Raw genomic sequence first — 18,274 nt, 5'->3', positions numbered from 1 at the left:
GGAATTACGTAAGACTACTAAAGCCTCCAACATGTCATATGAGAGACCAGAACAGGTCCCTGTAGACACCAACCTGTAAATGAATAACTAGTCTGAAAACAAAGGAAGGCTTGGTCTTGTACACACACGAACAAAAATAGTTTCCATTGACGTACAAGGTTTAATACTGCTGTGATCCTCTGTGACTACAAAACTCTAAACCTCAGATTTGATCTCAGTAGCAAAACCAACCACCTTTAGAAGGAACTCAGACAAGTGAAAAAAGTATATATGGTATTAAAACAGAAAATCAAAAAGAAAACAAATAATTACCGGTACATTTACCAAGGCTTTCAATTTTATTAATGTCACATTTATTTTAAACCCTGCAAGTGACAACTTTAACAACTAAGCAAATAATAAATCATGACCAAATCTGAACGGATTTGGATACATTTAAAACTACACATGCAAATTCCCTTCCAAAAAATTTACAAAAAGACAACCTATTTTCCAATGCAAAGCTATGGAAACCTAATGCAGAAGTGTTTGCACTGTATCAGCAGTAGCAGCAGTTATATAACAGTCAGCAAATAGGCATGTAGATTCTGCAAACATTTACTCTCAACTCCTCTCCAACCTCCATGACCTTATACCTCTCAAGCTACAAACTTCACCACTGACTCTATAGACCTGTAGTCACACTGAAACACAAGCTGAAACTTAAGCTAACTAATCTCTTATCAGAACTATACTGTGTTGGCTTGGATAGCTGCAGTACAATGCTGACTTCAATGTAGACTTTTTTTCACAGAGTCTACTATTTTTTAGTAGTCACTTTGGGAATTATCTTGCTTACATCCTGGTCTTTAATGTACTGTACATTTACAAACAGAGGCTTTGTATCTTACTTTTCTATACTAAAGATTATTTAATTATGAATGAGTAACATTAAGACTATAGCAAGGTTAATTTGTTTAGGAGACTTTTTATAGTCCGTTAACTCAAGCGGCTTTTAGATTGTTGCTACGCTTACACATCAATGCTCGAACAATTTAATTCATATTGCTTTTAATTTTCATATCTTATAGCTTATGATTAATAAACGTTTGCATTTTTACTATTAACTGTTGACATGTAGCCTTAACATTATACGTAAAAAGTTAGGACAACTGCAAAATAAAACATTACGTTTGCATTAATGGCATATAGCAGGCACTTTTATTCACAGTGGCTTACAATTGTAACCACATACAATCCAAGCAATTGACGATTAAGGACCTTGCTCAAGAGCCCAACAGTAGAATCCTGGCAGATGTGGGGCATGAAGCAGCAACCTTCCGATTACTAGTCTAGTACTTTAACCGCTGAGCTACCACTGCCCAAGTGATAACATTTTACCTAAACACAGTAAACAAAGCTTTGCCATAATCACTACATAGTTAAGGTGCAAAATTTAGAGATTTAGAAGAAAGTGGTCATCTGTACCCTACTATGCTACCTAATCATAGAAGACCTAGGTCCTTGCTGCTGTAACAGCGACACCTACTGTCAGCTTGAGGCGCCACCACAAGTCACAGAGGAATACCGAAAGAACAGTGTATTATTACTATGTATGTGTTAAAACTCTTTTTATAAATTTGTCCGTGTTGGCTAGATAACTGACGAGTCTGAGGATCTTTTTTCCTCCTTTATCATATTAATTTCTTGCTTTGTTTAACTCTTGCTGCTGTTCTCTTGGTCCCTCAAGTTTGTGCTCTGTAACACTGATATGTTGCAATACAACAGTCACTGTGTTCTGTTACAGCCAAGTACAGGTCTGGGATCTAGAGAATAGCTTAATGGTTATACACACAATGAATTCACTTCTACGTCACGTTAAGCTACGTCATGACCAAATAAAATGACCAAAAGAAAAGGATAAATATATATTAATGATAAAAATTGATTAATTGTTACAGTTAAAACAGCACAATGGTGTGAATACCACAAAGCATCATGTTACTTCGGTTTCCTCCCACTACTCAAAAACACACAAAAGGAGAATTGCCTGTTTTTAATTGCCTGTAGGTCTATGGAGGCGAATGTGCGAGTGTGAGATGCCCTGAAACGAACTGTCGCCCTGTCCAGGGACTGCGTGTTTGCATGTAACACCCAGATAAAGAGGTTACTGAAGTGGCTACTAAACCTACAAAAGCAGAGTTTTTTCTCACACACCCTGCGTGTCAGTCATTCTTCAGTGTGGTGTTGTACATAAAGACTGGCAATGCAAGTCTAGGCAAATACACACATACACCCAAAAACTAAATAATATAAAAGGATGAACTCAATTTCTCAGACTTTGCTGAATGAGTCAGATAACACACATTATACTGAAGCATGTGTATATGCGTGTGTATGTGCAATTTTAAATGTGCTTAAATGTCAACTGTGTTTGACATCTGTGTGGTGACTTATTAGCACTGGCAAACTGTTCCTCAGGGCACCATCAGTCACAGTGACACAGCAGCTGACTTTTAGTTACCATGCAGAATTCAAAATGTACTTTTTATTATCAATTAGATGTCTAGACCCAGATTTCTGTGAACCTTGTTACGAAAAAATGTCTAGTGTTGAAATCACTGTACAAATATGAATTAAACTGAATAAACGTCATTCAAGTATTTAAACTGGGAGAACTTGCTTTAGAGACTTTTACATCACTGCGGTAAGACTTGAGTCAGCAACTATAGTTGTTAGCAACAATACAGTCACTGCTAGTAACAGTACAATTGTACTATTCAGTGTATCGGTTCAATACCACAACAAAAAGCAGAAATTCCCCTTTAGACCATGGCAGGAAGCCTCAATGCAGGACTGGGAATATTTCTGATATAGAAGCATACTCAAAACAAGTAGCTCTAGAACTAAGAGCCAATAACCTAAAGATGGCTTAACCTACTAATCTTAGGTACTGTTCTTCAATGTGTTAATGTACACATAATTCTAATACATCTATGGTCCTTTTATACCAATTACTGCAAAAGTTATTGGAAAGTGCAGACCCATTTGTTAGAGAGTGACCTTCCACCCACTCCTCTCCCTGTCTCTAAAGTGCGTGCTTTTCTTTTTAAAATCAAAGATGGACGCTCTATTAACCTAAGCTGACCGTGTTAAGAACACTCATCCCTCATCCACCTCTCAATAGTGACTTCCACCCACCACCACCAGTAACCCAGTCTGTGACCTGTAGGAATGTAAACTTTGAGCAGTTCTTCCCAGACTGATTTAAAGCCTGCTCTGAAAACGAGACGATAGGAACTAGCACATCATCCAGATCAGAGTCACATTACACAGTGAAGAACAGAACAGCCAGGAAAATCCCCTTTTAACGACAAACAAGACGTGGTGTAAAAGTCAAATGTATCTAAGGGAAATCTAGGGAGTGGGAATGTTGAAAACAATGGACAAAACAATGCTGCTTTGTCATTTTCAAGTCTTGTTTTACATTTTTCTTGCATGTTTTTTTCCACACCGTGTCACGCTGAATAAGTTAATAGGACACTGCCTATAATGTATGGGCTGAACCAACCTATCCCACACTATAATGCATTAGTCATTAGTTAAAAGCCCTTTGTTCCTCTCCATGTGGAATACACACTTTGGCTCGCTTCTGCTCTCCAGAAGGCTTTGATTAGAAACAGACTCAAAAAGCGTGATGATGATTCATGATTAAAATGAGAACTGGACTCAGTTTAAAAAATCCCAACTGTCTCAATAATGGTGTGATTTTCAGACTGTAGTTCATACAAGTACCTGTCTCACTGAAGCATGCTTTCATTTAAGATTGAAGTCTAGAGACACTAGAGAAACAAGCCAATCTATGCCCCCTGAATCTGGAGCTGGTTAAAAAGGTCAAATCATGTCTAATCAGTACACCAATGGTATGGTTATACAATATGTTGGACACAGGATGCATTACAGAACACGTTACCCATGTTCTGTAAAAACAATGTCCACCTGTTATAACCTTAAATGTAAGCTGTGTAATGAAGTGTAATGGCTAAAAAAATTGCCATGCCTAGGCACCCAGTGTGTTAGGCAGCAAAGCAACCCCAAAACATTAATGAGCCTCATTTTAGACATTTTTAACTTAAAAAAAATCACATACAGTTCAGTTTATTCTTTTTCAGTTCTAATAAAAAACTTGCTAAAGCAGAGATGCTAACCATCACTGACTTTCCTCATAAGTTCCCTGAACTAAACTGCATATAATGCCAAGCATTCAGAAACTTCACAAGATGTTCTTAGGAATGTGTGAAATCAGGCTAGGATAACATGGGTCATCTGATCTTGCACAAACTTTGCTTAAGTGCACACTGTCAATGCTACAAAAGGGGGGGTATATCCAATACAAAGAAATCTTACAGTTCACATACAATTATTAAGGATTCTTAATAATTATTAACGAAACTTTTGTATTAGATTCAAGAAAAAAAAACACATTCAGTTGTGCTCTTGCTGGGTCTGAACAGTGGTGGGCTAAGGTAATAGACTACTGCGCCATGCAAATGCCATGCCTTTCTCACTCCTAAGGCTCTGGAAACCAGGACAGAGTGCAGCAAAAGTGCAGTTTGTGAGATTGTGTAGAAGAAATGGAAGGGAAAAACCACAGAACCACAGCCTTCTCAACACAGCCTTTTTCGCCAGGACACATTTAAACCAGTTCTGTCTGGCATTTGCTTCCAGATGGTACCCAGGTTTCCTGGCTTTATCAGTGTTTCCCTTTCTATTCATCTCACTGAATAATAACACAGTTCTATGGCACTGAGGCAGAAGGGGAGGAAAAGAAATTCGGCACCACCGAGCCTGCTAAATGACAGACTAAAGATTAGAAGTTTCAGACTTTAGTTTCAGACTTCAAACGCTGTTTGAATCCCAGCTGTTCCCATTTTAGTTTGTATAAGCATGTCCAACTACTTTAAAGCAACAGTTCACCCAACGATAAAATGTTCACAATGTTTCAATTACCCCACATGTTTGGTGTCTGGGATTTGTTTTGGAGCTTTAAAGTCAATGTAGCTGGGACGCTTGTGTGGGTCTAATAAGTTATCCCACCACGGCGGAGAGTATAGTCCATGCTGCTGGCCTGTCTGGGTGCTTAATTAAATTGGCTTACTCTGCGGGAGGTGAGAGGGGAAAGGGTTTTTTCCCCCATTGCAACTGCAACAGCAACTCTTGTCGCCTGGTCTAGGTGCCAGGACAAATAGTAAAGCAGCAAGAGGGGCATAATCCTTCCTACGTGGTACAGCTTTCTGTGAAAATCCACCGCTGGCTGGTGTAAAGAAGCAATATTTCATGTTAAAAACTGCATATTTGCATATTTGTTGAGTGCACATTTATGCTATGAATCATCCACCACAACGTAAAGGTACTCTACTGGATTCAGATTTGGTGTCAATGTATTGTTGTCCCTGCGTGTCCCAACAGAAATTGAGATTCCACAGACCAGGAAATGTTTTTTCCAATCAGTTTTAGTAAGTCTGTGCCCAACAGTAGCCTCTCATTCTCATTTCATGCTATGTCCACATGTCCTGTTGAGATTACCGTGGCAGCAGACTTGGTGGAAGTTAAGTGTGAAGAAATATTTTAATTACAGAGACAACAGAGTGAATAGAAATAACAGATAGATGATAGCAGCTTCCGGAGGTGTGTATTTGAGTAGTTAAATGGGTGCTGCTGAAAATGGCAGATTTTATACACCCAATGGTAATTGCAGTGCTCCTGCTCAAACCCGGCCCTGTCTCGAATCTAAAGGCCATTTTAACCACATAAACGCATGTCTCAGTTATGTGTGTGTTTATTGCCATGGCACCACACTTGCTGTCCACATTATGTTCCATTGTTTAACATGTTTTATCGCTCTAAAAGAAGATTTTCTTTTAGAAGGAATTCTTTAATGTATAGAAGCGACCCACAATTTGTCCATGATTTTTACAGCAAACAATGCATCAAAACAAAACACAAAGCAAAATATACTTAATTAATAAAAAGTGGCAATCTGGTCCCACTGTGGTTTTCAAGATGTCACGTAAAGTTTGTGTACAAAAAATTTTTTTATCGCTTGCAACCCACCCAAGGGTCACGATCCAGGGTTTGAAAAAACCTGGTATAGAATTATTGTATAAAAATAATCAAACCAAAGTACAATCAATAGAGGCCGTGTGCTTAAGAATTCAGTTATTTAGACCAACTGATAAAATGACCACAATGATCACTTCTATTACTGAATTATATTTTGTATAATCACTTTTAATGTTTTCAGCAGGACAATGAAATGCTGGGACAATTGTCTGTCGTAATGGCACATATACTGCTGGTGTGCATGGTGAAGAAAAGTAAACACTGCAGCTTTCACTAATCACACAATAAAAATGATGAACTACTGTCAGGGACTTGGACTGAACTCAGGATGTGATGCAAATGTTCAGCATTTTTAAGTAAGCCAATGTTCAGCATTTTTAAGTAAGCCAATTTAATTGTTCCGGAGGTGTGTATTTGAGTAGTTAAATGGGTGCTGCTGAAAATGGCAGATTTTATACACCCAATGGTAATTGCAGTGCTCCTGCTCAAACCCGGCCCTGTCTCGAATCTAAAGGCCATTTTAACCACATAAACGCATGTCTGAAAAAACCTGGTATAGAATTATTGTATAAAAATAATCAAACCAAAGTACAATCAATAGAGGCCGTGTGCTTAAGAATTCAGTTATTTAGACCAACTGATAAAATGACCACAATGATCACTTCTATTACTGAATTATATTTTGTATAATCACTTTTAATGTTTTCAGCAGGACAATGAAATGCTGGGACAATTGTCTGTCGTAATGGCACATATACTGCTGGTGTGCATGGTGAAGAAAAGTAAACACTGCAGCTTTCACTAATCACACAATAAAAATGATGAACTACTGTCAGGGACTTGGACTGAACTCAGGATGTGATGCAAATGTTCAGCATAATGCCCCACAACCATACTTTAATCTTTAAGAAGACACAAGTCTTGTCTTTAGCCTTAACTGATTGCTTTTACTTCTGTAAGTGCTTGTTGAAGGGTTTGTGTCAAATAACAAATTTTAGCCTAAGATCCTATAACTTGCATAAAGCATTAACCTTATTTTTGGAACACAACAGCTAACAAATCCCACTGAAGTATTTCAGGATATCATATTCTTATAATTACAATTAAACCCTATTTTGTCCTGTAGAAAAAGTGAAATAGTAAAACAGAAAAAGTAATATTTTTCAATATTTGAACTTAAATTTAAGTGTCTAACTCTCATGTTATTGCTTGATGGGATTTAAATTACAGATCTACTCTGGCAATAATTACATTACCCCTCTTGCCATCTAAACCAGCCCTGTTAGAATAGAGCAATACAAGTATTTATTCTTAATTTTCTATTAATCAATATAACAATATAACAAAAGAGAACAATCTGACTAAGTCCATCCGCAGTAAGGTGTGGATAATGTGAGCTTGTGGTGCTTGCAGAACAGAGATAAGACAAAGCTCGACACTTCAATCGAGCCACAGGCACCAAAGCAGCAAATCACCGGCACCATATAAAGCAGCAGTGTGTGCGGTGTGTGCAAATTTCTCTTCCATTAAACCTCAGAGCCAATAGCTCAACCTTATTCTAGTTTTATGACGATGGGTTGCTCTTGAATGACCTTCAATTCATTCCTGCTCATCGCAAAATTAATTTCTCTCTGTCTTTTTCTATTTTAGAGAGCCCGTCTCAAAACATGAGAGCTTTCTCATGCGGAAAATGAAAGACATTAGATACCTACCCACCTTAGAGAGAAGAAATGTAAAGAATACAAAGAAAGAAACCTTGCCTACACAGTGAGAAAAGAAGAGAGAAACCTGTCATCAGATTCAATTATGGTTTAACCCAAATCCAAATCTCAATCTGGTTAATTTTCTTAAAGTCTTTTTTCCTCTTATGTGACAGAATCCTAAATTTTTATTTCATTCTTTATAATAAAGACTGAAATCAGTCAATTACAATTAGTCAATTTGTCTTCCGCCGCTGGGGGATCCCTGATTGCAGGTATATTGCTGCTCACGCCTGCTCCGACCCGCGCGCAGCCCTGGGCAGAACCCGTTTTCACCCATGCACTCTGCACAGGTGCCTCTCTATCTGCTAATCAGGGTCCGTACACAGCGTTTGAGGACCACACTCACATAGTCCGATCATCCCGCCTTGGCAGAAACGTGTCTGCTACAGGCAATGCCAATTATGCCCGCTAGATGCCGCCCAGCCGACCGGTGGCAACGCCAATTTTCTAATCGAGGAGTTCAGAATCTCGGTGCTGGTGTGCTAGCGGAATATCCCGCTGCACCACCTGGGCACCCTTGCTTTTTTAATATTATTAACCCCTTATGGATGCAGCAGGTTTTGTGGCTTAATGTACCAAACAGTGCAGTGAGACAGTAGTAATGTTTAGTCAAGTTTGAAAGAAATATAGGCTATATTTAGCTAGTAGTTTTTTAAAAATTAAGCTAAAACCTTAATGGTTGGACAGCTGGGAACCTCCAACCATTTCGAAAGACCTTTATTTTGGTTCCACACTTTTAAGGGAGCAAATTGCCACCTTAAAATCACAGGCTTTTTATTTTTGCAGGCGGCTCTTCAGAGCACCTCTGACAAAGCATGAACCATTTTAACAGTCATGTGTGTTCGTGTAAAGATGGTTGTCAGTCATCTATGAGAGAAGAAATATCACAACAGGAAGTAGCCTGGAGCGGCATCTCTGTAATAGCAATTACATTTCAGTTTCATCACATCCACACAGCAGTGGCATCCAACTAAACACACACACTTTTACAGGAGTGTTTCCATGACAACCCCAGGCATACACAGCTCCACGAACACAAATCACGCTCCAGCAAAGCTTTGATCTTCACAGAGCTGAACATCAATCATTCCCTGCTTCAACCAAAAATGACATTAATAATTGCAATCATCGTTCTAGCTGCATGGAGGGGGCTGCTTGAACAAAAAATACTCAACTAAGACATTTGTTTCACCTCTACCAAACATCATCATCAGTCATGATTTGTTTAAAGCAACAATGTTTGCTTTCAATGTTTGCTATTTTTAGTTTTGGACCAGACCTGGGTGCTCAGGTGGCACACAGTGGTCTATTACGCTAGCATACCACAGCAGATGCTTTTATTCAAATAGAATTACAAATCAGACCGTACACAATGCAATAATTTGCTCAAGGGCCCAACCTTGCTCGAAGGCCCAACCATGCCAGCCTGGCAGACTTGAACTGGTGACCTTCCGATTACTGATCCAGTGCCTTAGCTGCTGAGCTACCACTGCCCTACAGCTAAGCGGTGCAATAGGCTGGCCAGAAATCTACACAGACGAGATTGGCTATGTCTTTGGGGGAGGTGCAACGGATTGGTGCCCTGTTAAGGTTAATACTGCCCTTGGATGGAACTGGACCCACTGCGACCCTGAAATAATCTGCATATTTTGCATATACATATTTTTCCCAGCAGGGTTTGTCTAATTTTTTGAAAACCAGGGGCTTTTTCGCTCGAAAAATTGTTCCAATCTTACAGTCACAAAGAAATAAAGAATATCAGTAATATTTAGAACCCTAAAACAGTTGTGACATAAATTCTTCAAGCTTTGCTGGATCTGCTTTTCTGCTCTGATTTAGATTTAGTTTCTTCTCCTCAGCTCCCAGCTTCAGCTATTCTTTGGTACGCTGCAAATCTGACATGGATGCCTCGGCTTGATCCTTTCAGCGTGCCAACTCAAGCGCGGCATTGCTCTTTAAGAGATCCAGAGGGCTTGCTTTTGTTCCTCGAGCCTTCACAACACAATCTCGAGCCACCCAGATAAAGCAGTCGGGAATGAGAAACATGAGAGAAATGAATGAGTGCGGAGGGTGAGAGATGAACACTGTGGCTTGGACAGACAAAAAGCCCTCTGTCTGGTGGAGCATTAGAACCCCTGTGTTTCTCTTTCTCTCTCATTCCACGTTTCTGCTTTCTGATCCTCGTTCGTACTTTCTAACCCTTTATTTGATCGAACTTGATTTAAACCAGAATGCATTTGCTCTGTTACAAATTCAACACCTAGCCTCGCCATCTCTCGTTTCTCTGTCTATTCTGGACAAATGGTAATGTGTTTGGGACATAACCTCGACTGTCCTGTGCCCATTAGACAGACAGTGCATTGTGCGGGCTGAATGCAGAGAGTATTTCAGGGCATCAAGTACCCAAACGTTCCTTGCACTGCCAGGGAACGAGGACACCCACACTAACCCACGGTGCCATGTGCCCAAAAATACCATTCAACTTCCCACACACAGACACAGAAAAACCTCAATCTGAAATAGCTATACAGGCCTATTATTGAGCAGCATAGAGATACTGCAGTCGTATCCAGTTCCCCAACTGTAACTTCCTTTGCCACAGCAGACTCCAGCCATGGTCAAGTAAAACCACAGACTTTCACACATTTTCTCACAGTCTAACAAAGTGCAGTACGGTATTAGACAAGTCATGCACTACTATCCGTGAATTATCCATCTCTCGTGCAGGTACCTTGCCCGGCCAGCAGAGGCTGCTATTGTCATAATAATAAAGAATCCCTTTGACATTCCCTCCCTCAGACACACACAATTGTGCCTGTGTGGGCACCAAGCTCGTCAATAGAACAGCAGATAAACAAAACTTTACAGTTCTAGAATTCAGTGGTGGTGAGCAAGTGCATTAGACCTCTGCGCCACCCAAATAACATTCATAGGCTGGGATTACACGGTCTGTGTTACTGTAGTGGAGTAGTGGAGCTTTTAACAGCTTTACTGGAAATGGTTTTCATGCTGGAAAAAAATTATATGTTTTATAAGCAGAAAGTGGTCACACATACATGTAGGCTATGGACAACATAACTTTTTTTTAATGTGAACTAAGCAGCAAATCCAGAGCAAATCAGCAAATCTAATCAAGTTGTAAGATACCTAAAGATTACTTAGTTTAACACCCCCCCCCCCCCCCCCCTTCCCCCCCAAAAAAAAATATATATGAGCAGTATTTGCTAATAATTTGTTTTACACACAGTAAAATCATACAATACATCATGCAAAACGGTTGCACGTCCATCTGCACTGGTGTTTCTCATCTGCATAGGCTACAGGCTTACAGCGTGACAGCAGATATCCAAAACTCTCTGTACACAACAGGCAGTGCCAGCAACCATGACTTATTTTTTTTTTACAGGGTCCTAATGCAGCCTTATTCAAAACCAGAAGCTGACTGACTGTTTAGGGAAGGCCCTTTGCTTTTCCAGTATGACTGTGTCCCTGTCCACAAAGAGTTGACTGAATTAATAATCAGGTTTCCAAATCCTACATAGTAACACACTTGAAAACACTAGGTTTATTATTAATAACTAAAAATATGAGTAATTCATGAGTAATTCATACGAGTTCATGAAGTTCCGCCCTGATATAACAACCGCTTTTCTGGCAGGAGAGTGTCTGTGAGGATTTTTGCCTATACTATCAAAAGAGTATTAGTGAGACTAGACAATGATGTTGGACAAGAAGGCCAAGCTTACAATTCTTATTATGAAAGATCCTGTTATCCAGTTATATATCCGGTTATTTATTATTAGCAGATCATACCAGATCCAGATATACAGAGATATATAACCAATAGAGATCACACAGAGATCATTTTTATCCAGTCATCTTTGACTGTCAATTATAATGAATTCAGTAATCCAGTTACCCAGTTATATATCCAGTTATATCCCAATAATAAAGATCAGAATTGATCAGTTATCCAGTTGTCTATTACTAACAGAGATCATAATATATCATGTGACCCAGCAACACATCAGTCACTAAAAGACAAAAAAAATCACAGAGATCATCATAGATCAAGCTATCTGGTCGTATATCAAGTCTTCAAGCACTAAGGGGGATCATAATAGATCCAGTTATTCATAACTAACAAAGATCACAATAGTTATCAATCCAGTTATCCATTAGAAACATATGAATGTAAACAAAATCCGTGTTCTCCTACCTTGATGAAGAGATAACGAAATCTCCTCCATCCAGAAGTCGAATTTTACAGAAGAGCATCCCGTTTATAAATGGCACTGCTGTCAGCTCCTCTAGAGTAAAATGGACTTGAAACTTAAACTTTTTCTTCTTCATTAAAAATGCCATGTTTGTAAACTGGATCTTGAAACGATTGAAGAAATAAATAAAGAGGTAGGTAGGTGATAATGTGTTTGGCTAATCTGGCGCCTGGAAGTCCTCCTTGTTGACGACTCGGGTTTGGTTCAGCATCTCCAAGAGTAAATCCAAAAGCTCTGTGAATGTAAAGTTATTTATTTATTAATTTATTAGGATTTTAACATCATGTTTTACACACTTTGATTACATTCATGACAGAGTTACTGGTTACACAAGATTCATCAGTTCACAAGTTTAATGTTAAACACAGTCATGGACAATTTTGTATCTCCAGTTAACCCGAATGAAACCGGAGCGCCCGGAGGAAACCCACACAGACACGGGGAGAACATGCAAACTCCACACAGAAAGGACCCGGACCGCTCCGCTTGGGGATCGAACCCAGGACCTTCTTACTGTGAGGCGACAGTGCTACCCACCGAGCCACCGTGCCGACCCTGTGAATGTAAATACAAACGGGTCTGGTGAGGGCAGTTGTCGCCTAGTGGTTAAGGTCCTGGACTAGTAATCAAAAGGTCACTGGTTCAAGCCCCACCACTACCAGGATGTCACTGTTGGGCCCTTGAGCAAGGTCCCTAACCCTCAATTGCTCAGACAATATACTGACTGTCACAGTGTTATAAGTCGCTTTGGATAAAAGCGTCTGCTAAATGCCGAAAATGTAAAATGTGTGTAAAACGTAAGTGTGTATGCTTCTATCAGGGTGCAGTCTTTAGGGCAGTTGTAGTCTAGTGGTTAAGGTATTGGACTAGTAATCGAAAGGTCGCTGGTTCGAGCCCCACCACTGCCAGGTTGTCACGGTTAACACTCAATTGCTCAGTACAATATACTGTCACAGTATTGTAAGTCACTTTGGATAAAAGCGTCTGCTAGATGCCGAAAATGTGTGTAAAACGCAAGAGGTGTATGCTTCTATCAAGGTGCAATCCAGTTGTAGTCTAGTGGTTAAGGTACTGGACTAGTAGTCAAAAGGTCACTGGTTCAAGCCCCACCACTACCAGGTTGCCACTGTTGGGCCCTTGAGCAAGGCCCCTAACACTCAATTGCTCAGACAATATACTGTCACAGTATTGTAAGTATTCAGTCCAGTTGTAGTCTAGTGGTTAGGGTACTAGACTAGTAATCGAAAGGTCGCTGGTTCGAGCCCCACCACTACCAGGTTGTCACTCTTAACACTCAATTGCTCAGTACAATATACTGTCACAGTACTGTAAGTCGCTTTGGATAAATGCTGAAAATGTAAATGATGGCAAATATGCGGCTCTTATATTAAACAATATCAGTGTCTGGACTCTGAACTTAAACCTACCTGAACCTGAGAAACAACAAGCGGTGCTTCGTTCTGCTTATTCAGTCCAACGTCTCCAAACTCCCTGCAACAGCAACCACACGGTTATTATCCACGAGTCCAAAGTCTAGTCTGTTTTACAGCTTCATTGTTCTGAGTTTAGCGTTTTTATTACACTGAATATATCCAACTATTACTTTAAACCACAAACAGGTCCACCAGTGGACATTTAACCGTAAGAAAACCCCCGTCGTCCCTAACAACACAAAACACCAAACAATAGTGTCAACTCGACCCGAGTTCCAGCTAGTTTTACCGGAGACTCGACGTTCAGCTACTCCGTACGAGTCAAAATACAAACCAAATTTGTCTAAACCCGTTCCTAAAGAAGTGAATTCAACAAAGCGCTTACCAGACTGTCAGTCAGTCCAGTCGGAGTGTGAGCAGAGAAAAGAGCGCGACCAAGTTCAATCCTGAATGCAGTTGCTTGGATTCCATACCGCAGATTTCTACCCTAGACTACTGTGTAGTATGCACTAGTTAGTATGCACTAGTGTAGGGACGGATACTATTCTCACATACTGTGTAGTATGCACTAGTGTAGGGACGGATACTATTCTCACATACTGCTTAGTATGCACTAGTGTAGGGACGGATACTATTCTCACATACTGCTTAGTATGCACTAGTGTAGGGACGGATACTATTCTCACATACTGCTTAGTATGCACTAGTGTAGGGACGGATACTATTCTCACATACTGCTTAGTATGCACTAGTGTAGGGACGGATACTATTCTCACATACTGCTTAGTATGCAAGTGTGCTGTTGATACAGACAAGCCCCGCCCCCTCTGACTGACGCGTGGACTGGGCTTCCCTAAATACAACCGCTCATTTACATACAACTGTACTGCAGGCGGCCCCTGAATATCATTATAATCAAAAATATAAAATATATCCTATTTATTCAGTTCAGTGCCTTGCTTTCCTTGTGTTCCTGCCCACAAAACAAGGGTTCCATCAAGAGTTGACTGACTACATATTAACACACTGGCAAACTAGGTTTATTATTAATAACTAGAAATATGAGTAATTCATAGAGTTCATAAAGTTTCACCCTGGTATAACAATCATCACTTTTCTGGCAAGACATTTCACAAGATTTTGGAGTGTGTCTGTGAGGATTTTAGTAATCAGAAGGTTGCAGGTTCAAGCCCCCACCACTGCCAAGTTGTAACTGTTGGGCCCCTGAGCAAGGCCCTTAACCCTCAATTGCCCGAATAGTGTTCAGTCATAATTGTAAGTTGTTTAGTAAATGCTGCAAATGTAAGTGTTAGCAGTAATATAAGGGTCATTCTATAATTTGGGGTACATTCCATGTCCAATGATAATAATTATATTTATTCTAACTATTTTCTTTAAAAATGTCATATTTTACCTATTAATGGAAAACATGTTGTAATATCACAAAAACATTATGTGCATCATATGCTTCATTTAGCTTGAAATTTGTCATGATGTTCCTAAATGAACAGTTTTTGCTGTGTCCGTTTTTTAAGTTGAGGGTGCCTTGGTTTCAAAATAATGAATAAAATCATTAAGGGCAACAACATCTATTTTTTTTTATTTATTTCAAAAGTTTAAATACTAAAGAAAAATAAAATTGAGTTTCTCTTTTAAATAATTTAAATATCTTTATTTATTAATGTCTACAAAACTTCTGTCAACTATGTTACTAACAGAACTCCACTCAGCAGCTCAAAAATGGTTTGTTCTAAAACTATGTGACCAGCATTACATGATATTATTTATCTCTGTGGAGGGTATATTGAACAAACTGTGTTGAATGTCCTCTTATTTTTTAAAATATTTTATCTATAATAGAACATTGTCAATGAGTATATTAATTGACCGTCAAATATGTTACATACATTGTCATGGTTACAATTTTTAAAAATAATTTTTATTCAAATGTATGTTCAAATTAAACGTTATTCTGTTCAAGAAATGACATGTGGTCAGCCAGGCAAGGTCTACCACTGAAGTTATGGGTCAAAATAGGGAAATTGTCAACTATGTTACCTGTCAACTAAGTTACCTAGTAGTCTACATCTACTGTCCCTTTAAAATAAAAATTAAAAAAAATAATGTTTAAGCTTTGCAACTAGTGGATATGTTACACTAAAGGAATATATTAACTTGAACCACTGATTGTTTTATTGAGAGAGAACATTGTTTTTGTACTTTTTTGGTGATGTGAAATGTACCCCAAATTATAGAATGACCCATAAACTTATAGGTAACTAATGCTATGGATTAAATTAGTCTAACCGACTTGCATTAAAATTGCGCGTATACTGCCACCTTGCGGCTAAAATATGGGACTACATCCTGGACACGGCTCCATCGCATTGGATTTCGTAAGCCAAAGTACACGTACACATAAAGAACATGCCAAACTTTTTACAGACAACTACCAAATAATAAGATATAAATTCAGATCTACAGTAACTCATGCCGCCTAAAATCATCTGCATTAAATAACACAAGATAAGTTATGATCTTTATTTTTCTTTTGTGTCTGGGTCCCTACAGTGCATTCAAGTTAAAACCCATAATTACTTATTACCTAGTATTACCTTTCTGCATCAGAGCTGAAATGTGGGCTTAATACGGTTTCCTCCAGCAAAGCATTTGTTCTGGTTGATGTGAAGGAAGTGTAACACCAGGGTTAAGAGCAGTTCCTTAGCCAGGTATCTCATGAACAAATTGCTGTCAGCCCATTAGGCCATTTACTTTTAACAGTGAGGTATGAAATCTCTAGTGTCAGAGTTGTAAAGTACAGTGCAATAAATATGTATGATACGACAGGAAGACGCTGAACAGTAGTGTACACAGCATGTATTAGTACATATGACATAATAAAGTGAATTATGGCTTATGGTAAGATATAGTAGGGTGTGGGTGGGATGGCTGATAATCACTGTTGCTAAGAGTCCTAAGGGCCAGTGACTCAAAAACAAGATAATCACTATAGATAATACAATTTATATCTCTGTGTAGCACTGTGGCGTGTTATGTAATGTAAGGATTTCTGTATTGTAATGCAGAAAAATGAATTAATGTCACAGTCATCATTTGATGCAAGACATTTCTGTAGACTTAACATATTTGGTTTTGGTACTTTGGTTATGCAGAAGGTACAACCCCAATTCAGACAAAGTTGGGACAGTATGGAAAATGCTAATAAAAAAAAAAACAGTGTCCCTTACATTTACTTTGACTTTTATTTGATCGCAGAGAGTTTTAACCCAAGATATTTCATGTTTTTGTCTGCTTAACTTCATTGAATTTATTAATAATAATATTGTGGTCAGATGAATCAGCATTCCAGGTCTTTTTTTGGAAAAAATGGACACCGTGTGCTCCGGACCAAAGACAAAAAGGACCATCCAGACTGTTATCAGCAACAAGTCCAAAAGCCAGGGTCTGTCATGGTATGGGGCTGTGTCAGTGCCCTTGGCAAAGGTCATTTACACTTCTGTGATGTCAGCATTAATGCAGAAAAGTACATTTAGATTTTAGAGCAACATATGCTGCCTTCAAGACGTCATCTTTTCCAGAGCGGTCCATGCATTTTTCAAACTAGACAATGCAATACCACATGCTGCACACGTTATAAAGGCATGGCTGCAGAAGAAGAGGGTACAGGTACTGGACTGGCCTGCCTGCAGTCCTGATCTGTCCCCAGTAAAATGAAAAATGTGACAACGACGACCCCATACTGTTGCAGCCTGAAAACCTGAAACACTAAATTGCTTGGTATCCTCGGTGCCAAAACGTCTTTTAAGTGTGGTGGAAAGGAATGGCAACATTACAAAGTGGTAAATGCTTTACTGTCCCAACTTTTTTTGGAATGTGTTGCAGGCCTGAAATGCAGGAATGGATGTTTATTAATAAATGAAATGAAGTTGACCAGATAAAACATGACATATTTCAGGTTCATCCTGCAATGAAATAAAAGTCAAAGTAAATGTAAGAAACTCTGTGTTTTTTTTTATTATTTGCATTTTCCATGCTGTCCCAACTTTTTCTAATTTGGGGTTGTAGAATTACTGCTCCTAGGGTGAGTTAATGAGTGAGTGAATGTGTGACTGTGTGTTGCTCAGCAATGTATTGGCGCACAGTCCAGGATCCATGCACAAGGCCCTCTCATTGTCCAGCACGTATTTGGGTGGCTTAAAGTTGGCAACTATGGTGCCAAGGCAACGCCGTTCTTCTTTAACTTTAGCTGACTCTATGTTACACGTTTTTATTCTCATTATTTATCGTTTCAGACATCCCAAGTCTCCCGGAAGTTCCGGGAGTCTCCTGCATATACATAGCGGCTCCCTGATGCCCGTAAGTCAGATAAAATCTCCCGGAATCTAGAACGAGCGGCCAAGAAAGCGCACACACACACACGCACACACACGCAGGCGACACAGACTTTTTTTCCCGATCGCGTATTAAATCCATTATCTGATATACAATCTAGTGCACTGTGTAGGGAACATAAATCAATTGTGTAATATACTGTCTAGTGCACTATGTAGGGAACATAAATCCGTTATCTGATATACAATTTAGTGCACTATGTAGGGAACATAATTAATTATGTAATACACTATCTAGTGCACTATGTAGGGAACACAAATCATCATCTAGTTATACTTTCTAGTGC

General features: G+C 39.2%; 1 protein-coding gene across 1 annotated transcript in view; it reads right to left on the bottom strand.

Moving 5' to 3' along the window:
• Window positions 1-14,042, bottom strand: part of eeig1b (estrogen-induced osteoclastogenesis regulator 1b) — a 34,987-nt gene extending 20,945 nt beyond the window's left edge. Inside the window, exons 1-3 of the mRNA XM_062988284.1 lie at window positions 13,961-14,042; window positions 13,570-13,633; window positions 12,085-12,376 (exon numbers count right to left, since the gene is read on the bottom strand). Coding sequence (XP_062844354.1) covers window positions 12,085-12,230 — 146 coding nt within the window. The 5' untranslated portion in view covers window positions 12,231-12,376; window positions 13,570-13,633; window positions 13,961-14,042. The remainder of the gene's footprint in view (window positions 1-12,084; window positions 12,377-13,569; window positions 13,634-13,960) is intronic.
• Between the last annotated feature and the right edge of the window lie 4,232 nt (window positions 14,043-18,274).

Source organism: Trichomycterus rosablanca, chromosome 26 (genome assembly GCF_030014385.1).
Source record: "Trichomycterus rosablanca isolate fTriRos1 chromosome 26, fTriRos1.hap1, whole genome shotgun sequence".
Classification (NCBI taxonomy): Eukaryota; Metazoa; Chordata; class Actinopteri; order Siluriformes; family Trichomycteridae; genus Trichomycterus; species Trichomycterus rosablanca.
Note: the sequence above shows the minus strand (reverse complement) of the source record. Positions and strands in the feature narration are given on the sequence as shown.